Source organism: Cervus elaphus, chromosome 10 (genome assembly GCF_910594005.1).
Source record: "Cervus elaphus chromosome 10, mCerEla1.1, whole genome shotgun sequence".
NCBI lineage: Eukaryota > Metazoa > Chordata > Mammalia > Artiodactyla > Cervidae > Cervus > Cervus elaphus.
Genome location: NC_057824.1, coordinates 42170528 through 42197462, shown reverse-complemented (window position 1 = coordinate 42197462; position 26935 = coordinate 42170528). Strand labels below are relative to the sequence as shown.

The following is a 26935-nucleotide window of genomic DNA, read 5'->3' as shown; positions in this document are numbered from 1 at the left end:
TATACATTTGCTTTGACCCAGTAACTCAACTCAGGGAAAATGTAAACCAAGAAAATATCAATACTTCATTCTAAGTAAAAAAGGTCTCAGACCAGTGCTATTTACAACAGCAGAAAAGCTAAAACAGACTAAATGACCAACTCCAGCAGAATGCCTAAGCAAATGTAAAATGTCTAAGCATATTTACTTCTCATTTCAATCTGTCAGGCTCTCGGAGATTATAATGCATTTGCACACACAGGTTCTCACCTCACTCAGTGCTGTGAGGAGGGCAGAGGTGAAGGTCCACGCTTCTCAGACAAGGGGATTAAGGCCAGAGAAGATTAAGCATTGCCCTTAAGGCACCAAGTTACAAACCAGCTGGCCCAGAACCTGAACCTACATCTCACACACTTGTCATTCTTAATAACTTCTCTGCAGGGCTTCTAAAGCCTTTCCGGGTGGCTCAGCGGTGAAGAATCCACCTGCGATGCAGGTTCCATACCTGGGTCAGGAAGATTCCCCTGGAGGATAGCAAGGCAACCCATTCCAGTATTCTTGCTTGGAGAATCCCATGGACAGAAGAGTCTGGAGGGCTACAATCCATAGGGTCACACAGAGTTGGACACAACTGAAGTGACTTAGCATGCACACATGCAGGGCTTCTAAAATACAGAAGCTACTAAAACTGACAGCAGCAATGCCAACACACAGAAGTATCAGGAAGAAAGGAACAAATGCTGCAACAGAAACAATCGCAATTCTAAATCTGGAAAATAATTTGAGTCTTACACACAGTATTTTGGGGTTATGAACTTTACCAAAGAAGCCAAATAAGACAATATAAGCATGGGCAGAGGATACTGTTTAGTAAAGAATTTTGCCTTGGGACCTGCTTGGCTGCCCAGTGGTTAAGACTTCCCCTTCCAACGCAGGGGATGCAGTCTGATCCCTGGCTGGGGAGCAAAGATCTCACATCCCTTGCAACCGAAAACCCAAAACATAAAACGGAAGCAATACAGTAACAAATTCAATAAAGATTTTTTAAATGGTCCACATCAGAAAGAAAAAAAGGGTCTTCCCCAGTAGTCCAGTGGTTAAGAATCTGCCTGCCAATGCAGGGGACATGTGTTCAATCCCTGCTCATAGGAGATCCCATGGTATAACTAAGCCCATTAACCACAACTACTGAGCCAGCATCAACAGCTCTTGAGCCACGACTACTGAACCCACACAGCCTAGAGCCTGTGCTCTGCAAAAAGAGAAGCCCCCACAATGAGAAGCACACGCACCACAACCAAGAGTAGCCCTCATCGGAATGCTTCCCAGAATACTGTGTGTCTCCTCCTTCAGCTGACTATTCTGCCCATGACTATTCTGCAGCCATGAACTGCAATGGTGAGGATGAGCGCTTTCAGTGAGTCCTGTGAGTCTTTCTAACAAATGATCAAATCTAATTTAGGGCAGGTCCTAAAAACCGCCCCCCACCACCAAAGTTGCAGTGGTGTCAGAAGTGAAAGCAGTCTCGAGAACTATGCCCTCAGACTTTGTAAGCTGTCTAACACCAGGGAGACAGAAAGAGACGCTTCACGGGAGAAAAAAAAACACGCTGGATTTAACTCAAAATTAAAGAAACACAAACTACTACTTTTTTAAGGTTATGGTTTTTCACCTTTCAGGTGCCAAGATTTAAAAGACTGAGAATATCTGGGGGTTGGCAAGGGTTCAGAGAAACAAGCATTCTCATGTCTCTCTTACACTATGAGAAGAAATTAAAACATTTTCAACTTCTCACAGGGCCATTTGGAAATATCACCAAAATGATAAAATTCTCTTTGATCCATAAATTTTTACAAATTTAATTTTACAGATTGAGTAAATTTACTCAAGATAAATTTATATTAGCCACAAAAAATATAAGAGCAAGAGGGTTCATTAGAGGGAGTTCCCTGGTGGCCTAGTGGTTAGAATTCAGCGCAGACACTGCGGTGGACCAGGTTCAATCCCTGGTTGAGGAACTCCCATGAGCTGCATGGCATGGCCAAAAAAAAGGGCTTCCCTGGGGGTGCAGATGGTAAAGAATCGGGGTGGCGGGGAGGGGGAAGCACCATTCAGGGATTAAAAACATGTTTAAAAAAAAGTGTTCATCATAGAAATTAGAAAGCAACTAAATGTTAATCAACAAGGGTCAACTAACAATCGGACATAACTGTGGACTGCTACAGAGGCATTAAAATTAATTAGGCAGATTTCACTCACAAGGCTTTGGAAAGAAAGCTGTCACATTAAACAGAAAAAAGCAGTCTGTAGACTTGGAGTACAAAATGATTCCATCTGCATAGCCTGAAACATGAAGTTATACCAAAATGCAGGTGTGTTTGTAAAGGCAGTAAAATAAATACCTAGAAGAATAGTGCCAAAGTGTAAACTGCGTTACCTGTGGGTTTAGAAAGAAAAAGGACAGACGGTTGTATTCTGTGAATTTTTTTGAACATATGTAAACAGAGTATTAAATTAAAGGAAACGCCAAAAAGAGGGTCAGATCAAGTTATAAATGTTTAAAGGAAATATCTGAGAACCAGTTTAACAACTTTTTGGGGGGGCCACACTGCGTAGCATGCAGGATCTAAGTTCCTCCACCAGGGACTGCACCTGCGCCCCTTTGCAATAGAAGCGTGGGGTCTTAACCACTGGACCACCAGGGAAGTCCTCAGTTTAACAACCTTAAGAGTGCTTCCCTCACGTCAAGGATATGAAAAGGTAGAGAGTATGGAGATAAGGAGAGCAGATTCTTGAGGAATTCTTCAGAGAACGTCAGTAAGGCATTTTGAGCTCCATCTGCCTCAAATGGAGAGATGGTTGGGGGTGTCGGAGGATGCTTCTCACCTCAAGCCCCAGGAAAGAGGCTCCCGGAGGGTTCCTCAGAGAAGCTACGATGCATCCCCTGCACTCAGACTGGCAAATCACTCCTGCCCAGGAAATCCAGAGAGCCTGACTGGTGGCTTAGTGAGTGAGCACTGCTGCTGGGGAGCAACTGGTCTGTGCGCCCAGAAGAAGGAACTCAGGAGCACCCCCTTGGGCGGGGGAGAGGGGATGGGCCAGATCTCAGATCCTGACCCACTGGGCAACCACAGAGGAGAACAGATGCAAGACCTCAAGAGAGGAAACCAGAGGCTCAGAGGAAAGAGCGCGGACCATCAGAGGCACATCTCCCAGGGTACTTGGTGCTTAGTGCAAGGGTCCAGGCTGGGAGACAGCCAAGGACAATGTCCCCAAAGGCACGCTGAACACATCCCCTGGGAAAAGAGGCAAGTCTAACCTCCAAAGAGGAGAGAGCACAAAGTCTGGGACTGACGTATATACACTGCTATGTATAAAACAGGGGGGCTTCCCATGTCGCGCCAGTGGTAAAGAACCCGTCTGCCCATGCAGGAGACTAAGAGACGTGGGTTCGATCCCTAGGTCGGGAAGATCCCCCGAAGGAGGGCATAGCAACCCACTCCAGTATTCCTGCTTGGAGAATCCCATGGACAGAGAAGCCTGGCGGGCTACAGTCCACGGGGCTGCACAGAGTCAGACCCGACTGAAGTGACTTAGCACAACGGCACATGTATAAAATAGATGACTAATGAGAACCTGCTGGACAACACACAGAACTCTACTTGGTGCTCTGCGGTGACCTACGTGGGGAGGAAATCCAAAAGGGAGGAGATATATGTACATGTGTGGCCAATTCACCTTGCTATACGGTAGAAACTGACACAGCAGGGTGAAGCAACAGTACTCCAATTTTTTAAAAAAAAGGTTTTCACAAAGCTCATGTTACAACAGCAAAAAAAAGTATAAAACTCACAAAATAGGAAGAAAAGAAACAAAACTGTCCAATTATGAGCTCAGATGGACTATGCACCAAGAGATGATGCTAGCTGTCAACCAACTGTAGGATCCCAGCTCACCATTTCCCAAAATTACGGTACCTTTTCTTTCTTCACATGATCCATAATTTTGCCGAGGTCTTCAACATCAACGACAGAATTTCGGCTCTGACGGTCCTCAGCATCAGACTCTTCCTCACTGCTGCTCTCAAAGGGCTCTTCCTCCTGGAACATCAACTGTAAAAAGGAGCAAAGTGTCTAACCATCCTTCCCAAATTGTGAGTTCACTGGATGGACTTGAGATATTTTAGGCTAGAGGCCAGCCAGTTCCAAGTCAAATCTAAACAAGCCCATCACTTACACATCATCAAGGGTTACTTTAAGAATATGGCAGAACTGATGCTGCAACAGGAACAGCAAAGCCCACAAAGTCGGAAATATTTACCAGCTGGCCTGTTACCAAAAATGTTTCCTGACCCTTGATTTAAACAAAGAAGCAACCAGACTTCAGTGAGGAATTAAATGAGGAAAAGGGAGGAATCAAGAATGACTCTTTGATTCCTTTTCCTAAGAAACAGAGATGGTGGTGGTGTTTCCTAAGATGAAAAAAACTTGCAGAGAGACAGACCAGAAGAGTAGAGAGGAAGAGTTCCATTTTGAATTTGTCAAAGAGGAGCTACCTTAGACATCCAAGGAGGGATTTTAAAGAGGCAACTGCATACATGGAACAAGAGGAACAAGGGTGGAGAGAAAGACAGGAAGTGAGAATGCAAAGTTGTTCCCGAAAGACACAAGCGACCAGATGGCCCAAAGGCAACAGCAGTGATACAGCCTGACAACACACGCCTCAAAGGAACTGGGATGTCCAAAGGAAGAAGAAAGAGACAAGTTTAGAATGTGAGGGATCAAAGAGAGGAATCTGGGATGACTCACAGCCTTCAAGTTTGAATGATCGGAGTCATTAAATAAGAGACAACGGGAGGAGTATGTGGTTAAAGGGTAAAAAGATAATGAGCTCAGCTCTGGGCACATTTAACTTCTCCAGGACTGTTTCCTCACTTGCACACGTGGGTAGAAACCTACTGGACTCCAGCAAGGCACCAACTAGAGAACACGTTAAGGACAGCACCCAGCCCAACATGGCCTAACCCAAGACCCCGCTCCCTCTAGAACACGCCCCATGTGAGTTTCAGCTCTTCCTTCCAACCGAAAGCCAAGAAAAGCATTTCTCAGGACAGAGGAAAAGTTCAGCATCTCCAAACGCAAGAGGAAAGCAGGGAGACATGGACCCGTGGGCTCCATACCTCGGCGTCTCTGTGATGCAATTCCTCCCGCGCGTGGGGCCCTGGCTCCGCCGCCGCTGCGCCGCGCCGGCTGGACTCGCACTTGCCTTTCTTGCAGCTGCCCCTGCAGCGCTTGCCCTCTCCTTTGCGGAGCGCCAGCAGCCGGGAGATGAACTTGGCCTTCCAAGCGGTGAAGTCGGCCTCAATGCTGCCGTGTTTGCTTTTCACCACGTTGCCGTCGCCCTCCCCTCGGGTCATCACGCGACGAGCACCGAGCATCCAGAGCCACTTGTCCACGTTCTTCCCCACCTGCGGGAGAAAGGGACGGGTGAGCGAGAACAGCCCTCCGACCAGAAGATGCCAGTCTGCGCTGCGACAGCTGGGGCTTCCGCTGGGGGACGGTCCCCGGTGGCTGCTGGGAAGAAGGAATCGCTCCGTCAAAAGGGCTTCAGGGTACAGATGTAGAAAACATACGGACACAGTGGGGGAAGGAGAGGGGGTGAACTGGGACAGTAGCACTGGCATATACACATTACCATGTGTAAAACAGACAGTCAGCGGGAAGCTGCTGTGTAGCAGAAGGAACTCAGCTCGGAGCTCTGTGATGACCGGGAGCGCGAGGATGAAGGGTGGGAGTGAGGCGCAAGAGGGGGGATATACACACACACAGCTGATTCACACTGTGGCATGGCAGACACTAAAACAACACTGTAAAGCAATTATATTCCAATTTAAAAAAATGTTGAACAGGCGGAAAAAAAAGGGGCCAGGTGCCCTCCAGCCCCATCCATCCAGGGGTGCAGTTGATATATTCAGATAAGATTCTGCAAAAGTTTGTTTTTTTTTTAAATAAAGGGGTGGACAAACTCTTTTCTTAAACTAGGAGCTAGTACCTAAAGAAGAACTTGAAAACGACTCCTCTAAGTAATGGTCAGAATGAAACCACTCGGTAGCGAGATCAGTTTCTTCCAAAATGTAATAACACCTCTGGGGCCAAAGACCATGAAACAGCAAGGTACGAACGGAACCCATCTGGCAAAACTCATGACTTCGTAGCCAGAAATGTGTTTTATTACAGTATGAAGCACTTCAGCTGAGGCACGGGAGTTATCAAGAAGCACAGTGAAGCGTTCAAAACCTCAACAGGCTTCCTGAGTGGCAAGGCAGTAAACAAAATATTTAACGTATCTGAATTTTACCTTTGGCCTAATTCCTTTGAAAATATGGAGGCGGGGGCAGGTGGAGAACACACATCTTGAAAAGATGTCTGGATGAAAATGTACCTACCTTGTTGAAGTGGCTCACGTACACAGAATTTCCCAGGCCAAACACCGCGTATCTCATCCCCTTCAGGTACGTTTTGCCAAATCGAAAGTCATTGGCTGCTTCCTCCAGCCACTTGCAGAACCACTCGGCGCTCTCAGGCGGCTGACCGTCAGTGTAGGTGGCAACCAGGAAGGCACAAACATTTTTACTGGTAACCTAACCAAGAAAAGTCGTTATTTCAGAAGAGTGGCCAAGACATAAGCTATCTCAATCAAGAAAATCCTTTCTGAAATACTGACATTCACATTGCAGTAGCCTCTAAGGGTGCTTTTAGAAATGTTACTTATTTTCAGAGGAGGAAGAAAACACAGACAGGGGAGAAAACCCAGCCCTCTGTTCCTGCCAACACACCTCCTTGTGCCCTTCATCATATACTCCATCCCATTTCCCAGACTATTAATTCCTATCAGCTCCCATTTGTCATATTAGAAACTAAAGCCAAATCAGTCAGGAAGAAATATAGAAAGAGCTCTAAAAAATTCCCTGAAAAATTAAAACAATAAAACGTTAAGTGTAAAGTGACTTAACACTTGACATCAACATCTCCTTGGGAAACAAAAACCACAGTCAACAGTCCTATGAACCATAGAATTTCATCTGCTTGAGTATATCTTCACAGATCCAAGTCAGGAACTAAGTTATAAGTTGTTGCTATTGTTTAGTTGCTAAGTCGTGTCTGACTCTGAGACCCTGTGGACTGCAGCACACCAGGCTTCCCTGTCCTTCACTATCTCCCGGAGTTTGCTCAAACTCATGTCCATTGAGTCAGTGATGCCACCCTACCACCTTATCCTCTGTCACCCCCAAGTAACCCTTTACGATAATTAAGTACCCAAGCTTGTTAACAATGTTTTAAATTTATGTATTTGGCCACATTGGGTCTTAGTTGCAGCACATAGGATCTTGAGCTGTGGCTCACGGACCCTCTATTAGTGGTGCTTGGGCTTCAGAGCACATGGGCTCAGTTCCCAGTACGTGGGATCCTAGTTCCCCACCAGGGATTGAACTCACATCCCCTGCATTGCAAGGTGGAGTCTTAACTAGTGGGCCACCAAGAAAGTCCTGCTAATAATTTTTTAACAAATAATTTCAAGCAGATTCAAGCGCACTCATTTGCATTCCAATGTGCTCTTGGGGGAAAAGGAAATGGACATGTACAGCCAAAAGTTTCTCCACTAAGAAAGGACTGGCAAACTACAGCCCACAGGCCCAATCCTGCTTGCTGCCTGCTTTTGTAAACAAAATTTTACTGGAACACTGTCACACGCACCCGTTTGCATACTGTCTCTGGCTGCTTTGTCTCAAAGGCAGAACTCCGTGGCTGCCTGGCCCACAAAGCTCAACGTATTTACCATGTGGCCCTTTATAGAAAAGATTTGTGGACACCTGTTCCAAGGGCTTCTCCAGCTTGAGCTGCTCCAGAATCACCTGGGGCACTTGTTCAAACACAGCCCCACCACGTCCAGACTCTGCTTCGGGGGGGGGTGGGCCAGGACCTGAGATTCTGCAATCCTGATGAGTCCCCAGGAGAGGCTGATACTGCCAGTTCAAGGACCACACCTGGACAGCCTCTGCTGTCGGGCCAACCTCCCTACCTGGGCGTGGCTGGAGGAGGGGGCGGGGCATTCCTCAGGTGAAGAAATTAAGCTCTCACAGATATGATGTAATGCATGGAGGTCACAAAGGCAGTATGAGATTTCTCTAACTCCAAAACCCACACTACTTCTGTTATCCAAGTGGCCCCTGACCTTTCAGTAGGCTGACATGTGGTTCACACACCCAGCACCCGGCCGTGAGTGACAAACCTCCTTGATTATGAGATTCAAAGCACAAGCTCTCAGTCTAACACCCCAGAGGGACCAGCCCCAACCACCTCAGAGTCAGCACCCTCACCACACACTCGGCACCTCTCACTGATCCTGTAAAGTCAAGTAGTGGAAATCCCTTAGCGTGAAAATTAAATTTTATCTGAAGAGTCTATTTATCCCAGAACACAGGCGGTCAATTAAAATTGAAAGCTGTGACCAAAGGAAAAATAAGACAATTACCAACCTCTTCTACAAGATGGTCATCTGGGTCATAGTCCTTCAGATTAATCATTGCTACAGGCAGATCAAGGGAGCTAAGTGCTTCAGCCAGAATTGTCGCAAATCCCTAATAGGAGGGGAAAAAAAATCAAATACAGTCTCCAATAAACTAAATAAGTGAAAAATACAGTCTTCCTTTACTCCTGTTGGCCGGGGAAGGAGACATTTTATCAGGAAAAACTTTCCCGGTGACTGACAGTTATCATCATAAACACAAATACTATTCTCACTTCTACTGTTTTCTCGAGCATCTTTACAGAGATCAATCATTCAACTGTGCTGTTCTCGCTCTACACGTACATGGATGGGATTCGATCTCAATTGGCTTTCTGACATTCAGGCTGCTTTGCCCTTCTACAATAAACATATAGACGGAGAAGAAATACTAAAGAGGGGATAGAATGAGAAATGTGAGAACTGTGAACACAATTCTGGAAGGGAGAAACCAAACAGAAGTAGACTGACAGGCAGGAGGAAACCTCAGGGGAAACAGAAAACCAGAGGGGCTCTGGGATCTGTCAGTCACTATGACAAAAATGGGAGGGAGCCATGGGCCACAAAGGAACCAGTCAGCAGAGAACCTATACATAGGACCAGTGAACCCAGAGCTATTGTGTGAGTTCACCTTTTACCTACAGGCAGACTCCGGCAAGTTCTTCTCCAAACAAAATGAACCAATGTTTGGAGAAGACTACAACTTCTAGCCAGACACTGGCACCCCAGGAAAAACCTCCTCCTCTTTTTGACTTGGTAGTCTAATACTTGGCTCACCACCTGCAGGGACTAAAGCTAAGCCTGCTCTACAGGGATCAGCAGACTCAGGCCTGCAGGCAAAACCCAGCCCTCTGTCTTTACAAGAAGGTTACTGGAATACCTGTTGCTCACATGGTAAAGAAACTGCCTGCAGTGTGGGAGACCCAGGTTCAATCTCTGAGTCGGGAAGATCCCCTGGAGAAGGGAATGGCTGCCCACTCCAGTATTCTTCCCTGGAGAATCCCGTGGACAGAGGAGCCTGGCGGGTTGCAGTCCATGGGATCTCAAAGAGTTGGACACAACTGAGTGATGAACACTACTGCAATACAGTCATGCTCATTTATTTACAAATTATCTATGGCCTCTTCCACAGGGCATCAGCAGAGCCGAACAGCTTCAGCGAAGACCACACAGTTTGTAAAACCTAAAAATCTAAAAAATTACATGCCAAATAAAATATCTAGCCCTTTACAGAAAAACTCTGATAAACAGAACTGAAAGCTCTAGATAACATGATCCCTTGAGAGGGAAGTGAGTGCAGATAAAGACACGGTCTGAAGAACTGTACCCTAAGAAGCTCCTATCTTTGGAGGGTGAGAAGATGGGTAGAAATCGGCCAGTGATAGTGAGGAAGGTGAGCCTCGGCATAGGAGGAGGAGAACCTAAAGACAAGTGTCCCAAAGTTCAATGAAGAAGGTATATCAACAAGGAAGGTATTGTCATGCAGCTAACACGTCAAGGAAGATGAAGACTGAGGATGAATTAGCCACATGCAAGTCACTGGGAACAGGCTGGGGCACGCAAGCCTACCTGGAGTGGGTCAAGAAAAACAGGAGAACAAAGACCAGAGACAGCAAGCATAGACAACACTTTCAAGGAATACTACACACACACACACAAAATCAGGGTGGTAGTTAGAGGGGGATGTGAGGCCAATAGGCAACAGGTCACACAGCATACCCTGACCCACCTCGCACAGAGCATCCAGTGAGAACTTGCAACTGGAGAAAACAAATCTATTTGGAGTTGAGAAAATCCACACCAGTTACCCCATCGTTTCACCCCTAATATGAACAGAAAACCACGGATCACCAAGACCATGATGAGAACAAGCAGCAAGAAAGAGAAATAGCAGCAGCAGAAACTCTGAGGAAGTGGCTAAATCACGGAACCCACCAAGGAACTCACTGGATGTATTTTTAAATTATGAAACAGATGCTATAAAAATTGCACAGGATGTAATTTTTACAATAAAAACACTATAACCAAACTAAGACATTAAAAAAAAAAAAAGGTTTGGGGGACTTCTCTGGTGGTCCAGTGGCTAAGACTCCACACTCCCAACGCAGGGAACCTGGATTTAATCTCTAGTCAGAGAACTAGACCCCACATACCCAAATGAAGATCCCACATACCTCATCTAAGACCCAGCTCAGCCAAATAAATAAATAAATAAAATTTTTAAAGGTTTGGAGTTGAAATTCAAGAAAAAGTATGAGAGAAAGGATTTGAAATGCAGCATGCATGCATGCTAAGACGCTTTAGTCATGTCCAACTCTCTGTAACCCGATGGACTGTAGCCCGCCAGGCTCCTCTGTCCAAGGGATTCTCCAGACAAGAATACTGGAGTGGGTTGCCATGCTCTCCTCCAGGGGATCTTCCCAACCCAGGGATCGAACCCACGACTCTTACATCTCCTGCATTGGGAGGCAGGTTCTTTACCACTGTGACTCCCTTGCAACACAGGCCATCCAAAAGGTCCAACATCCAACAGAGTCCCAGAAATAAAGAACAGAGAAAACAGAAAGGAAAAAAAATATTTCTTGACCCAAGAAATATTAGCAGAATTAACGCACACAAAATTTCCAAAACAAAACAGCACAACTATTCAACACTATGTCTGAAAAAGACCCACCCTAGACCCCCTCTCACACAAGCTCCAAACATCAAGGACAAACAAACGATTCTAAAAGCTTCCAGGAACAACCAAAAAAAAAAAAAAAAATCATCTATGAAGGAATGAGGCAACCAGCCTCCTCTTCAGCAACACTGCCTGCTAAAGACAAGGAAGTGATACTATCAAAGTTGGAAGGAAAAACTTTTAACCGAGTCTTCTATACTCAGCCAAATATGAATCAACCAAAATCAAAGCCAAACAGAGAAATTCAGATGGCACACCTTTAAGGAGGGCCATTGAACTCATATCAACTATGTGGGCAACAACATTAGGGCGCTGAGATCTGAGGAACTGATTGATAAAAGGAGTCAATAACTTTTATCTAATTGGAATAAATCTAGAAACGTGGCCCAGCAGGTTCAAGAAGCAACCCTCAGAGGAACTAAAAACATAAAATAGTTAAAACAGATTCTCCGAAGTGTACTTTCATTATGAACCCTCTGTACGCATGTATTTGTTACTATCTGCAAGTATTACCTGGATCTTTTTTTTAAAAAATGTAAAAGCATGCATAAAAGAGGCTAGGAATGAGCTCTTTTACGAGACACAAAAAAGGGACTCTGTTTTGGCAGCCCAGAGGCCTTTCTTACATTTCTTCCTGTTTCCTGCTCTGTTGTTTACAGTTGAACTGAATTAATAGTGACCTTCAATTAGGATCTACAGCACAAAGTACTGAGAACCTTTTAAAAAGTAGTATTCTACAAAACATACACAAGAGGGCAGTAAAACTCTATAATACTCTACCAAAATAGCAACTTGAAATTTTCAATTTATTTTCATGTTAGCCTTAGATTCTTTTCCTAGAAAGCAATAAATAGCTGTGACTTTCATAACAAAAAAAAGCAGGCAGCATTCAGATACAACTAAAGCATCTTTCAGCTCTACATCTGCATTTTGTATTTACAGTATTCAATGTACGTCATTAATACTTTTAAGACTGTTAGAAATCAAAACAGATTTTAACTAAATAGATGTGTGAAGTTGTGAACATCAGGGCCCATACTGGACACTGCCGCTGCCAGTTCTCACTAGTCTCTACTTCTACAGCCGATAATAGACTTGGAACTCCAAGTCTCCATTCTGCTGAGCAGAAGTAAGTTTTGGAACAAAGACCCTGCAAGACAGTGGCTACCAGACACTAAAGAACACTTTTCAAAGATTATCTTAAAAGATCAGGAGACCCAAGGAAAAGTGTCATATAAAGTTCTTACCTTTGCTGTGCCAGTCTGAGAACCATAAAATATCTTCACTCCAGACACAAAGACTTCCTTCTTTGGACGAGAGATATAGCCATTCGTCATCAAATCCTGAGATGCTTTTGGAATGGTTTTATCCTGTGAGTTCTTGTTCTTGAAATAAACACAAAATCCATCAAGTTTCAATCTTCTCCCAACTTCATTAAGGATGAACATTAGCTCAGATACTGACCCATTTTATTCTCTTAATCTTTTGATTGTACTCCTCAAATACTGATTCCTTGATATAATTAGGTTCTTTAAAACCAGGGACCACATTTCTTAAGACTATAATGATTCCCATTCCCTCCAGGATAAAATATTACACATACTTTCACCTATAATGTGTTTTAGTGGCGTAATAGTACAAATTTATTTTCTGATTCTAATTAGTGGAAAGAAAAGAGACTACTATCCCTTAAAGGTGCTGAGCAGATTTTTGGTATTTGCAAAATTTAATTTTTCATTACAAAATCCCCCTGTATCTTAAGAATGCAATGTCCACTGTCCAGCAAAGAAAAGCTAAATAACTTAGTCTATAAAAACTGACAAGAGGGACTTCCCTGGTGGGCCAGTGGCTAGGACTCTGCACTCCCAATGCAGGGGGCCCCCATTCAATCCCTGGTCAGGAAACTAGATCCCACATGCCACAGCTAAGACCCAGTGTAACCAAATAAATAAATAAAAACACTTTTTTTTAATTGACAAGAAAAAATGGGGGCATGAAAAAAGTATGTCTAGAGACCAAATGTGAAAGTAATCAAAAGTTCTTTTTAGAATTTCCATATTTTTTCTGGAAGCCTTAGAAAATCTGCACTCTGAAGTCTCTATAAAATCTGATGCCAAATACTCTCCTGTAAAAAAAACACAACAACTCCACTCACCTGCTTCCTGATGACAATCTGGAAACAAATCCAAAGGCTAAAACCAAAGGCAAAGCCCAAGTATATGTAAAACCTGTTTATCCATAACGATATTAAAGGTGAGAAGTCCCATGTATCCAAAGCGGGATCTAAATTTAAAATGATCCATATAAACAATTTTATTTATAAAATTACACATACAATGATGCTCATCCTTATAAGCATTATAAAAGAAAAGTCAACCTTCATATTCAAAAACCCTGCTCAGAAATCTATAAAAAGCAACTCTAATAAAACAACACATACACATTATGTGATAACATGACATAATTACCATAATGATAAAATGCTAATTCAAAAAATAAAAATTTTTATTTTCATCTAGATATAGCATTTGAAAGGAAAGGAATTTAAAGTCAAAACATTGAATTTGGAATTATGAGTTAATTTTTCTTTTTGTTAGCTGCTCCATCAGAAAAGCTTAAAATAATACTAAAAGTATTCCTTTTTTTCTTTCTAATTTTATTCTTAGAGACCCAAAGCTACTTGCAAAGGATTCTCAAATAACTGACCTCAAGCCCCACAGTTTTTAAGGGAGATTTGGATGGACCTGGCCTCAAAAGCTGAGTCTGGGGGCAATTTCAAAACACGAAGTCTAAAATTTGGGGTTTACAGATGCCACTCTGCCCTGGAAAGGACCAAAAGTCCTCAACACACGTGGGTAATCGGGAAAGGCAGTTTTCTCTGCGTTTTACCTGAGGGCAGAAGCACAATTCTAAATTCATCTCCTAGGCTCAACAGGCAAAAGCCAGATCACAAGCAAGGATCAGTCCTCCCAAGGGCCCAGCGGCACCGATCCTAGCCGGAAAAGGGCAACACATTCTAGAGGAAGGGGCCCGAGGGTCTCAGAAAAATGATTTCCTCCCTTCCTGACCCCACGAAACTTGCCCGTCTGGGGCCCTTACCCATTCTCCTCAGAGCCTGAGCCCTGCGGCCCGACAAGAGACCAGGTCTGCGGACCTAAGAAACTTAGGGTCCGGTGCGAATACTAGGAGGCCGCCAGAACTACCTCGCAGCACTAGCTGTGTGCCCGGAGACAGAAGAGCTGAGGACAGCCATGCCAGTTGCAGATCGTCCCGATTGGCTCAAAGGGGGAAGGGGCGGGCCGAGTGGGAAGCTCCGCCCAGAGTTCGGTGGGAGAAAGCCAGAGCCCTCCGGGCCCTGCTCGGATTGGCTCAGAGGATAAAGGGGCGTGCCCAAAGGAAAGCACCGCCCAGAGCTCCGGCCGAGTAAACGGGAGGGTTCCCAGCCCCAAACAAATAACACTGAGGAGGAAGGCCTGGGTGTGGACAAAGAAGGGTTGGAGAACCAGAGTTGTTCAGTCGCTCAGTCACGTCCTACTCTTTGCGACCCCATGAACTGCAGCACGCCAGGCTCCCTTCCCTTCGCTATCTGCCCGAGTTTGCTCAAACTCATCTCCGATGATACCATCCAACCATCTCATCCTCTGTCTTCCCCCTTCTGCCCTCAATCTTTCCCAGCATCAGGGTCTTTTCCAGTGAGTCGGCTGTTTGCATCAGGTGACCAAAGTACTGGAGCTTCAGCATCAGTCCTTCCAACTGATATATTATATCCAACTGATATATATAGTGCTTCCAACTGATATATACCAATATTCAGGATTGATTTCCTTTAGGATTGACTGGTTGGATCTCCTTGCTGTCCAAGGGACTCAAGAGTCTTCTCCAGCACCACAGTTCGAAAGCATCAATTCTTTGGCACTCAGCCTTCTTTAAGCTCCAACTCTCAGATCTGTACATGACTACTGGAAAAACAGGAGTAGTTTGGGGTGGAGGGAAGGTTGGAGGGGCGAGAGAAGAGGTCTGCGTTGAGACTAAGGGCGTCATTAACCGAATGCAACGTGTGAGCCCTTTTGAATCTCAATTGAAACACACCGACTGTAAAAAGTCATTATTTATTTAGGGGAAAATTAATTATGGACTGGCTAGGAGATGCTATTAATGAATTATAGTTAATCTTGTTGGATGTATCTGTTGGAAATTTAGCTGACCTTATGACGATTTGCCTTAATATACTCCAACAAAAAAAAATGAGGGAGAATGAAACAAGAATGGCAAAATGTTAATAACTGTTGAAGCGGGGTGATGGGTACATGGCAGTTCATTACACTTTTTTCTCTATGTTTTTGGTGTTAAACTTTTTCCATCATGAAAGGTTAAGATGGACCCTGAAATCTGCGGAACTGTGAGGCGTCAAGCGCTGAGTTTCCACCCGGTCACCAAACTTCGGCTCCACCAACCAATCGGAGTTCTTTCGTTGGAGAAAGAACATTACGTCAAGAAAGAGCGCCTCTCTTTCCCGGCGCGGAACAATGCCGTAAAAGTCAAAAGGCGCAGACGTTATTGGTCCCTCTTCCTCTCCGGGTTTCCGCAGCACCTGACGCCTGCGCAATAAGTTGGGTGGTTGTATTGTGGCGGTCGGGTTAGTTACGGCGCCGCGCAGTCTGCGGGCGTTACTGGGCCGCGCGCCGCCGGGTGGTTACATCTAGGTGCGGGTGGCCCTGTGGCCAGTGGCGCGGGCCTGCCTTGGTTCGCCAGCCCCAAGATCTGCGAGCGGCCAAGATGTCGATCTTCACCCCCACAAACCAGATCCGCCTGACTAATGTGGCCGTGGTACGGATGAAGCGAGCCGGGAAGCGCTTCGAAATCGCCTGCTACAAAAACAAGGTCGTGGGCTGGCGGAGCGGCGTGTGAGTGACCCTCTCCCTCTGGGCCTTGGCCGGAGCGGGTAGCCTCGGAGGCGGCCTCCCTCTGGTCGTCTAATGAACCGGCCAAACTGGGGTTTTGTCAGCGAAGGAGAATAGGAAACTTTATTTCCTGCTGCCTGGGCTTCGCGTCTAAACCAAACGTTCCCTTTTATCATTGGTAGTTTTGGTTTGGGGCTTGGTTATACTTTGCTTTGTTGGTGTCATAAAAGCTACAGCAAGAAACCTCCATAATCGGAGTCCTTTTCTCAAAATAATCGTCAAGACAAAGGGAGTACTGTTCCAGGTACTTCTGTAGTTAGTGCGTCTGTCATAGTTCTCTGCCCAGTAGTTTCACCATCACTGCTGCCATCTAGGGATCGGAATTCCTTGGCACCAGCCGGGCCCCACCCCTCAGTGATTCACCCGTATTCCCACAACGTTTTTCCCCTATAAGTGAAAACGAATCCAAACGGAGTTACGGGTTTTGAAAATGTCACCGAGAGTCATTTAGGAGTATTTGTTGTTTCTTACATTATCATTGCCCATCTTGTCTTTTAAGTGTGAATGAACGTCCAAGTTTCAAGAGTACTCACATAGGACTTTCTCTTCTATCCTCACAAGGGAAAAAGACCTTGATGAAGTGCTACAGACCCACTCAGTGTTTGTAAATGTCTCCAAAGGTCAGGTTGCAAAGAAGGAAGATCTCATCAGTGCGTTTGGAACAGATGACCAGACTGAAATCTGTAAGCAGGTGAGTTCTCAGGGCCGCAGCATCATTGACCCTGATATCCATTAGCATTAGGTATTGTGTTACAGGTATGTTAAGGTTTTAATAATTTACTTTTCTTTTTTTTTTTGGAGTGAACATTTACTTTGCAATGATTTGATCTGTACATCACTTTTAATAATTAAGGGCATGGATTCTTTTTATATTTATTTATTTGGCTGTGTTGGGTCTTAATTGCATCACGGGCTTAGTTGCTCAGTGGCATGGGGAATCTTTGTTCCTCCATCAAGGAATGAACCTGCATCCCCTGCATTGCAAGGCAGACTCTTAACCATTGGACCACCATGGAAGTCCCAGGACATGGATATTTTTTGCAAAAGCCTCCAGAAATCAGATTATCTGCTAAACTGCCTTTTTTTGTCCACTTATATATTTCTTTAGTGTAATAAACCTGAAGAGAGAACTTCTTTTCGAGTATTTCATCATTTCCACCCTCTGCTAGGATTGCCTTTACCCCTTCCCCCATCTAAATAAGTAAGATCTCAAAAACAAGGTAATCCAGTGCCTCTTTTAGGCAGAGCTCAAATTATTACCAAATACCAGTAGCTGAAGAGAATGAAATTTAATTTTCTCCCCCAGTATTTCATTCCTGTGGTTAGTTAACAAATAGTGTGGAACAAAGACTTTGCTTTCTTAAACTTGTTGGGTTTGTTGTTTTGGTTTTTTTTTTAAGATTTTGACTAAAGGAGAAGTTCAAGTGTCAGATAAAGAACGGCACACGCAGTTGGAGCAGATGTTTAGGGACATTGCAACTATTGTGGCCGACAAATGTGTGAACCCTGAAACAAAGAGACCATACACCGTTATCCTTATTGAGAGAGCCATGAAGGACATCCACTATTCAGTCAAACCCAACAAGAGCACGAAACAGCAGGTGAGTTGTTTTATATTATTTTTATTTTTGGCTGTGCTGGGTCTTTGTTGCTACACACGCTTTCCTCTAGTTTCAGTGCATGGGCTTCTCATTGCAGTGGCTTCTCTTGTTTCAGAGCGTGGGCTTTAGAGCACAGGCTGAATAGTTGTGGCACACAGGCTCAGTGCTCTGCGGCATGGGATCTTCCCAGATCAGGGGTCAAACCCATGTCTCCTGCATTTGAATTCTTTACCACTGGGCCATCAGGGAAGCCCAAGACTTCTTGGACTTCTTAGATACTAGTACCCAATCAAATGCATGATTTGCCCATATTTTCTCATATGCTGTGGGTTGTCTTTTCACTTTCTTGATAGTTTTTTGAATCACAAAAGTTTTAGTCTTGAAGTTCAGTTTATCTATTTTTTTCCCTGTAGTTGCAAATGTTCTTCATGTCATCTAAAAAAACCATTGCCCGATCCAGCTAGAAGGAAACTGCTTCATTTTGAATACCTTCCTCAGTTATGCATCAGAAGAGATAAAGAAATTGCAAACATTTTTTTCATTTTGTCTTGATAGGCTTTGGAAGTGATAAAGCAGTTAAAAGAGAAAATGAAGATAGAACGCGCTCACATGAGACTTCGGTTCATCCTTCCAGTAAATGAAGGGAAGAAGCTGAAAGAAAAACTCAAGCCACTGATCAAGGTTATCGAAAGTGAAGACTACGGTCAACAATTAGAAATTGTAAGATTAGCGTACTCTTGTTCTTTGCTTCCTCATGACCAAAATAGTTTCTTCTGTAGTCATAAATGTGGCCCAGACATTTATAAAGTGTGAACAGTAAGACATTTCCTGAAACATCTTAACCTAGAACTAGATAAAAAGGTCAAGATCCCCGTAGAACCAGATTGTAGTTAAGAACACTTAAGATGTCTTTGTGTTTGTTTTTTAGTTAAATGATTCCCAGTAAGCGGATATGGGTCATGCTTATTTTTGATGAAAGAGTATATTTTACAGTGAATCTTCTTTCAGTCTCATTTACCACAGAACGTTTTTAAAAAGCAGCAAAAACATCATGTCTTTGGATCCTCACCCCACAGCTTCAGATAACATGTAAATTCAGCTGTCTGCAAACCCACATCTTAGAGCTTTACAGCTTCCTGACAAATAAATGAACTCTAGAGCAGGATCTAATGCCTGATGATCTGAAGTGGAGCTGATGTAATAGTAATAGAAATAGAGTGTACAATAATGTGCCTAAATCATCCTGAAACCTCCCTGCCCCCATCCGTGGAAAAGTTATCTTCCATGAAACTGGTCCCAGGTGCCAGAAAGGCTGGGGATTGTTCTAGAGGATTGTTGAACTTCCCACTGCAAATGTGAAACAAGGAAACTCTCCAAAGTTCTAAAATCTTTGCAAAATTTTGCACGTAGTTTCTGAAAAATAGGCCTTCCACCCCCTTATTTTTTTTCCCTTCAAATGTGGCTCCAGAGAGATGATTTCATTGAACTATAAATTTCAATGCTAAATTTAGTGTGCAGAGGACCACAGCCTTCTAATCCAACCACATCATTTTACAGCTGAGGAATCTGGAAACATCCTCAGTAGGGGAATCAGGGCCTCATCACAGGGGCCTGTGTGCATACTGAAGGGCAGAGGCTAGACTAGAAGCTAGCCCCCATCCTGTGCAGTCAGAGAGAGACCTGGAAAGTGTGGCATATTCATCTCAGAGCAAGTTACAGCTTCGTCACTTACAGCTGATTGACTGTGTTGTACAACAGAAACTAATACAACTTTGTTCGGCAACTGTACTCTAATTTAAAAAAAATTTTCTTTTTAATGAAAGAAAAGTTAAAGCTGTGTCCATACTGTCGTACCACTCTTCCTCATGTGGTCAGCAGCTGTTCTCAATGTTTCAGGTGTGTCTCATTGACCCCGGCTGCTTCAGAGAAATCGATGAGCTCATAAAAAAGGAGACAAAAGGCAAGGGCTCCTTGGAAGTACTCAACTTGAAAGACGTGGAAGAAGGAGACGAGAAATTCGAGTGACCGTCACCCATCTCTTCAGCTATCAAACACTAAAGCATTTTCATTTCCCACAGTCCTGTTTTCTTTGTGTGATCAGCCAAATACTTGTTCAGATGAGTTGCCGTTTTGCATCTCTGTGGCAAACGTGTACACAGAAAGACGTTCCTCAGTAAGTATGATGATGTGGGATTCATTCAGTTTTAATTATAAAATGGGGTTTTAGGCAAAAGTGAAAATCCAAGATACAAAGTCCAGAGAAGTATTCAGTTGCTGCCTCATGCCTTTGTAGCTTTCCCGGGTGAAAGTTATTTGAGACAACTCTTTCGGATAAAAAGTTAAATTTTGTACATTGTAAGAAATTAGGAGGGTATATCTGTATGACCGAAAAGGAGGATTTGCCAAAAAAGAAAACAGAATGTCTTATTTCTACTTAGTGAAATGTGTGTATGGGGGTAACTGTATCATGACATAATATAAAACTTGGATGATGACTTCCTGATTTTCTGAAAAATAGATATATGATGACTTCAGGACTTCAGTATTCGTCAAACATGCTGCCATAACTTAGATTATTCTTGGTAAAATATAAAGTCATTTATTTCTAATTCTTAAAGTTTATAATATATATTATTTAGAGCTGAAATCTTATGTAAATCAATAAACCACTTATTTTTGTTAAGCTATGGCTTGTATTTCTAGACAGCTTCCTAACTCCCTTTTCTCTGCCTTTTGTCTGGTAGGATGGGCGAGTATGGGCAAGTTCTTAGCAGGATTAAACTTGTTTGTTTAGGGGGAGGGGGTTGTTCGAGGCGGGCCTGTTCTGTTAAATACCTGGTAAATCTTAGTGAAAATAATTTGGGATGTAATTGAATTTGAGTATCAGTATTTGAGCACTTAAATAGACAACGTAAAAGTAGTTTAAAATCTGTATCCTCAAAAGAGATAGTCTAAAACATAAAGTAGGGTTTCACTCAAAATAAATATACAGATCAGATGTATTTTGTGGACGGAAGTATTTTTAAGTGCAAAAGATTTCTTGACCTAAACAAGTCTTGATTGGTTTTATAAGCACGTAGAACCCACTGCTAATACAAGCTCTCAGAAGCACCCCCATTTTACAGACACTTCCATTGAAATGATGAACTCATAACGTTCGTCATTTCTTCTCAAATTTTTTTGAGAAAAAAAAAATTCTCATCGAATTTTTTCTCACAACGTTAGAAGAAATATTTTTGTTGTTGAATAACATGGAACACACACTTTAATGCTGAAATTGAAATATTATTCTGATACAGTCTTCAAGATCCCCCTCACTGATTCCGTTTTACTTATATAATTTGTTTTTTATGAAGATAATCGAAACTTGAAATCCTGGCAAGAAATTTGAACCAATGAGGTTTACATTTTTTATTTCTAGCTTAAACAGATAAAGCTATGTTTCAGATCGAAGTCATAATTGCTAAAAATGTTCAACAGCTGCATATCAAAGAGAAAAAGATAAATGTAACTACAACACTGCCTTAAGTTTTTCCTGATCTCATAGTCATTTCTTCTAAAAAGCTGGAACTTCAAGAAATGTCAAATGTAGACCAGTCTGAGTCGTGTTTCTGAACCTATGACAAATAAAAAAATGTTTACCTTATATTAATTTCATTATTCAAAATAATTAAAAAGTTTGGTTCGTAATCGTTTTCCCAGTACTACTGCTGTAATGGTTACCTTAAGGATTACTGGTTTATTTTGTTTTTTCAATGCAAACTTTACTGTGTACATTTGGTCAGGATGACATTCAGAATTCAGCCTCTTCTATTTTCAGAGCTTTTTTCTTTTTATTAGTATTTCTCTAGTGTGTGTGTGTTTGGCTGCACCAAGTCTCCATGGCATGCAGGATCTTTTGTTGCGGCATGTGGGCTCTAGTTCCCTGACCAGGGATTGAACCTGGGCACGTGCATTGGGAGCATAGAGTCTTTGTAGCTTCCCTATTCCCATACACAATTATTTGCTCCAGCCTGTGTAACCTCATATATTTTGAAATTCCCCATTTGGCCTTGATTTTTGCCCAACTGTGTGTTATAGAGAGGGCTTCCCAAGTGGCTCAGCAATAAAGAATCCATCCACCAATGCAGGAGATGCAAGAGACATGGATTTGATCCCTGGGTCAGGAAGATCCCCTGGAGGAGGAAATGGCAACTCACTCCAGTATTCTTGCCTGGAAGATTCCATGGAGAGAGGAGCCTGGCAGGCTACAGTTCATGGGGTCAAAAAAGTCAGACACGACTGAGCATACACAGTGTTACAAAGAGCTGCTTAAACATCTGCCTGGCACGCTAGATGGTGAGCAGTTCAAGGGCTGGAGGTGAGCCAGCTCTGTATCCCACCATGGTTTGGACCTCGTAGAACAGACATCTGGGGAGTATAATAAGCATACTCTCAGTGGGGGTTCATGCCATCAGAAGTGAGGATGAGTAATAACAAATTTGGCTGACTGATGACTTTTTCAAATCCATCAGTAAAGCTCGATTGAGTTTTGTCGGCTAAGCCAGAGCTTCCATTGTTCATACCCATGTGTGCTGGTGTGCCACTGGTGGTTTCTGTCTGCACATATCCCCTCAGGCCTCAGGGCTTTAACATCAGCCAGCAAGCAGCCTCTCACACTGACCCCACGGTGTCATACATACACGTGCCCTGGGCTGTGATGGGGGGAAATAGCTCAGTACTCATTAAGCAGAAGCCATACACTAGATTTTAACCTGCATGCTACCCTCAAACCCCCATCGTGAGGTCCCTATGATTTTGGTAGTCATAAGTTTCCTTATCTAGAGATTTTTGCATCCCTGCTCTTATCTCTACTGAAATGCAACATACTGATTATTTGAAAATGATGGGGAATACGTGTAAATCTATGGCTGATTCATATCAATGTATGACCAAAAAAAAATAAATTAAAAAAAAAAAAGAAAATATTTTTCTGCTGCTACATATTAGGGGTGGTCGTGTATACCTAGTTGGCCACTAACAGCATTTTAATGGCTGAGATGATGAAGGTCATTGATTTTCATCTACACATGTATGTTAATAGTACCTACAAAATTAGCGAGTCTAAATGTAGCAGCAGCAATTCTTGTGAGCTAAAAGTACAATCCAGACTCATTGTTTAGCAGCTCGATTACTTCAAAAATGGTTTACAACACTCATGTGTACTTAAAGGAGCTCAAGACCCCTTCCAGACACCTCAGGGAGACTCATCAGTGTCACCAAATTGCTACGTATTTTCAGTTGGCAGAGAATGGAAATAAATGGATTATGGAGGAACTGAAAAGAAAAGTCATTTTTACTGCAGACCTGTCTTCTACACTCAATGCCATTCATATCTTAGGAGATTTTTTTCATGTGGTGATACACTAGAATGCCAAAAGATTCTTGAGTGGCACTCTTCCTGGCAAATAAGCATAGTTGACGTACTTTTCAAGGGAAAAGGGCCACAAGCTTGCTTACTTATCACTATCATGCAGAAGTAGGATGAAGACTAGGAATCTTGCATTTAATCAAGGAATCTTGCAGGTAAAATAGTTTGTGTATTTAAAGTTAAAACTTTGCAGATTATAGGAGGGTTTTGGACATACACAGACATGACAAAAGGGAATAGTAAAGAAAGCATTTCTTGGGACTTCCCTGGTGATCCAGTGGTTAAGAATCTATCTTGCAATGCACAGGACCTGGGTTCAATCCCTGGTGGGGGTACTAGGATCCCATATGTTGGGGTAAGCAACTAAGCCCGCGTGCACACAGCAACTCCAGAGCCCATGTCCCACTGCTAGAGAGCCTGCATGCCGCAACAAGAGATCCCACATGATGCAACTAAAACCCAATGCAGCCAAATAATTTTTTTCATTGTGGCATTATTTATTTGAATTGGAGGGTAATTAGGATATTGTGATGGTTTTTGCTTTACATCACTATGAATCAGCCATAGGCATACATGTGTCCCCTCCCTCCTGAACCTGCCTCCCACCTCCTTCCCCACCCCATCCCTCCAGGTTGTAACAGAGCACTGGCTTTGGGTTCCCTGAAAGTGTTTCTTAGTGAAATTTATATAAAGAGAGAATTGTGTAAAGCTTAAATGATAACTACTTGATTTTCTCAGTGACATGGTGATTGTCAGGAGTTCAGTAATTGGGTTGAACATGCTGACATAATCAAGGTTTCATAATAGTGTAGGATATTATTTTTAAAAGGGCTTGTCATTTCTGCAGTTGGGATATTTCTTATGAGTAAAAACAATTAAAGAACTATACCACTATGTAAATGGGATCATCCCTGTTACCAATCAAGCAAAAGCAGTGAGATGGATCTTCTCCAGATACAGAGGGTATAACTTGAAATTTTCATGAAACTTACTTTGGGGGCCCCTCTAAGAGAGGCAGACATACTCCACAGCAGTGGGAACCAGGTACAATGAAGCCGTTCTGAGTTCGTTCTGGAAAGCTGAATGAGCCTTGTATTAAATGCACATGGACACAGAAGACAGACTTTTTGTATACATGAGCTCCCCTATCCAGAGTCCACAGTAACAAGGGCAATAAGTCACTTGTATTGAGTCACCGCAAAGCCGCTTCTCACAGGGGCAGCTCTGTGTATTCTAGTGTCCAAAAAGTCAGGAATTTATTTATAGTAGTTCATTCTCCCAAACAACCCAGGGAAGCCAGTTAGTCCTTATTAAAACGTTTATACCTGAACTACAAAATCCTTACTGTCAACAGTAGTCCCAGAGTTTGAAAGCAATAGCCTAAGAATTTTTATTAAATGTTTAGTATAAGACTTAAAATATTTAGAAATTTTTAATGGAATGTTTGCACTCCCACCTAACTGTTGGAACAACTTCAAAATTACTACCAAAATCACCGTTGTTGTTTAGTCACTAAGTTGTGTCCGACTCTTTTGGGACTCCATGGACTATAGCCTGCCATGTCCCTCTGTCCATGGAATTCTCCAGGAAAGAATACTGGAGGAGTGGGTTGCCATTTCCTTCTCCAGGGGATCTTCACAACCCAGGAATCGAACCTGCATTGGACCAAAATCACTGTGGCTGTCATATAAGAGACTAGAAGAAAGTCTGGATAAGGATTGCCCAGACAATTTTGAAAAAGATCAATCGAAAGGAAATTGTCTCACCAAATAATGAAACTTTAAGTAACTATGATCAAGCCAACACAGAATTGGCAATATAGAATAAGATATATCCATCAATAATCTAGAGCCCAGAGGTGTGGACCCTAGACCCCAAATAGATGAAAATATGAAATGCAACTCCAGTAAGCAGAAATGTGCCCCTACTCACCCACCTACACACCCACCAAACCAAAAGATGCCTGTACCCTAATCTCTGGAGTCTGTGAATATATATTCTTAACATGGTAAAAGACATTTTGCAGATGGACTTAAGGTTACCTTAAAATAGGGAAATTACCCTGATTATCCAAGTGGTCCCAGTGTAACCACCTGAGCTCTTAAAAACGAACAAGGAGTACTTCCCTCCATCCCTGGTCAGCCAACTAAGGTCCCACCTGCCACAGGGTATGGTCAAAATTTTTTTTGAAAAAGGGAAGCAGAACGAGCGATTCAAAGAGATGAAATGAAGGGAGAAGGGGCAGAGCGATTAGAACCGTGAGAGGCTCTCCACCCACCACTGCTGGCGTCTAAAGTGGAGGAACGGGACCATGACCCAGACCTTCCAGGCAGCTTCCAGAAGCTGGGAAGGACCCCCAGCTGACAGCCATCAAGGAAATGGGGACCTGTAAAGAACTCAATTCTACCAACAACCTGAAAGTGAGGAATTGGATTCTCCCTTCGGGCTCGCAGGATGGAACAGAGCTGACCCTGTGATTTTAGCCTAGAGAGATCTGAACTGGGCTTCACACTGAACCATAAGGTAACAAGTTTACGCATTTGTTCTTTTGTTTTGTTTTTTCTGGGCGGCATGTGGGATCTCTAATTCCCCATCACGGATTAAACCCACACCCCTGGCGTTGGAAGCACCAAAGTACTAGAAACTGTAGATTATGGATGTTTCAGTATGACAAGCATGAAGAGCTGATTTGCTTAAAGACATCTGCATAGTTGTCTAACAGAACTAAACTCCTACGTCATAACATAAAGAATATTAATTTTACTAGAATTATAGAACTAAGTGTAAAACACATGAGAAAATGTAGGAAATAAAGTGTTGGAAAATATTTAACCTAAGATTAAAAGAGAATTTTTTAAAGGAAACCTAGAAATTACAAAGGAAAATACTAAAGGATTTAACCATATAAAAAAGTGAAATTTCTGACTTCAAGAAAACATAGAGATGGGACTTTCCTGGTGGTTCAGTGGTTAAGATTCCTGACTCCCAGTGCAGAGGGCCTGGGTTCGATCCTTGGTCAGGGAACTAGATCCCACATGCTGCAACTAAGACCTGGCACAGCCAAACAAATAAATAAAAATATTTTTTTTTTAAAAAGCATAGAGAAAATATAATTGCAGGAAAACACATACAGTATTTAAGACAGGTGGCATGTCAGCAAGTCAGGACAAACCAATTAAACGGTCTTATGCTCAACCCCAAGCACTAGAAATAATATGCAAAATAAGATGGTCAACTTCTTTCAGAGAAATGTGAAAAATACTTTTCTATCCATCATATTGAGAAAAAGATTTAAAAAATTAATTCTGATGGTGGCAAGGATGAGGATGGAACCACCACTTTCACACATCTACTGATGTAAGTATAAATTGCTCGTCTTTTAGGAAAGCAACTTGATGGTATCTTTAACAATTTAAATATATATACCTTAGATTTAGGTATCTGTCCTCCAGAAATAAATTATCTAAATTCAAAGGATATACATGTAAGGATGTTTTCTGCAGTAGAAGACCTGAAAATGACTTAACCATCCATAGCATGTAGGTAAATAAATTGAGATACCTCCTTATTGTGAAGTATTAACGTAGTTTTTACAAATGAGAGGTACTTAACCTGTTATCCGTGATAATAAAAGGTGGAGGCGAGGCGAGGGGGTGGGTGAAGGGAAACACATTATAGAGCAATGAGTTACAGTCTGCTTTCAATGCAGGAGACACAGGTTCAATCCCCGGTCCAGGAT

The 26935-nt window shown here is 42.9% G+C and overlaps 2 protein-coding genes across 3 annotated transcripts in view; one reads left to right on the top strand and one right to left on the bottom strand.

Moving 5' to 3' along the window:
- The window catches only part of LOC122701688 (S-adenosyl-L-methionine-dependent tRNA 4-demethylwyosine synthase TYW1), a 144238-nt gene extending 129740 nt beyond the window's left edge, over positions 1–14498 (bottom strand). Inside the window, exons 1-7 of one of the 2 annotated variants that reach the window (XM_043914899.1) lie at positions 14324–14498; positions 13380–13507; positions 12472–12609; positions 8516–8617; positions 6425–6619; positions 5159–5446; positions 3957–4091 (exon numbers count right to left, since the gene is read on the bottom strand). In XM_043914899.1, coding sequence (XP_043770834.1) covers positions 3957–4091; positions 5159–5446; positions 6425–6619; positions 8516–8617; positions 12472–12609; positions 13380–13507; positions 14324–14327 — 990 coding nt within the window. In that variant the 5' untranslated portion in view covers positions 14328–14498. The remainder of the gene's footprint in view (positions 1–3956; positions 4092–5158; positions 5447–6424; positions 6620–8515; positions 8618–12471; positions 12610–13379; positions 13508–14323) is intronic. The other variant, XM_043914900.1, reaches the window with a different exon arrangement.
- Positions 14499–15760: 1262 nt separating this feature from the next.
- Positions 15761–21432, top strand: SBDS (SBDS ribosome maturation factor). The gene is made up of 5 exons (XM_043914897.1): positions 15761–16128; positions 16747–16876; positions 17586–17786; positions 18342–18506; positions 19683–21432. The coding sequence occupies exons 1-5, from the start codon at positions 16001–16003 to the stop codon at positions 19809–19811; spliced, it is 753 nt and encodes a 250-aa protein (XP_043770832.1). The 5' UTR covers positions 15761–16000; the 3' UTR covers positions 19812–21432.
- The last annotated feature ends 5503 nt before the right edge of the window (positions 21433–26935 follow it).

Bases quoted from the DNA above. Each gene is read 5' to 3' on its own strand.
- SBDS (XM_043914897.1), top strand. From the start codon at position 16,001: ATGTCGATCTTCACCCCCACAAACCAGATCCGCCTGACTAATGTGGCC. The intron at 16,877-17,585 runs GTGAGTTCTCAG...TTTTTTTTTAAG, and splicing joins AGACTGAAATCTGTAAGCAG to ATTTTGACTAAAGGAGAAGT. The intron at 18,507-19,682 runs GTAAGATTAGCG...TCAATGTTTCAG, and splicing joins ACGGTCAACAATTAGAAATT to GTGTGTCTCATTGACCCCGG.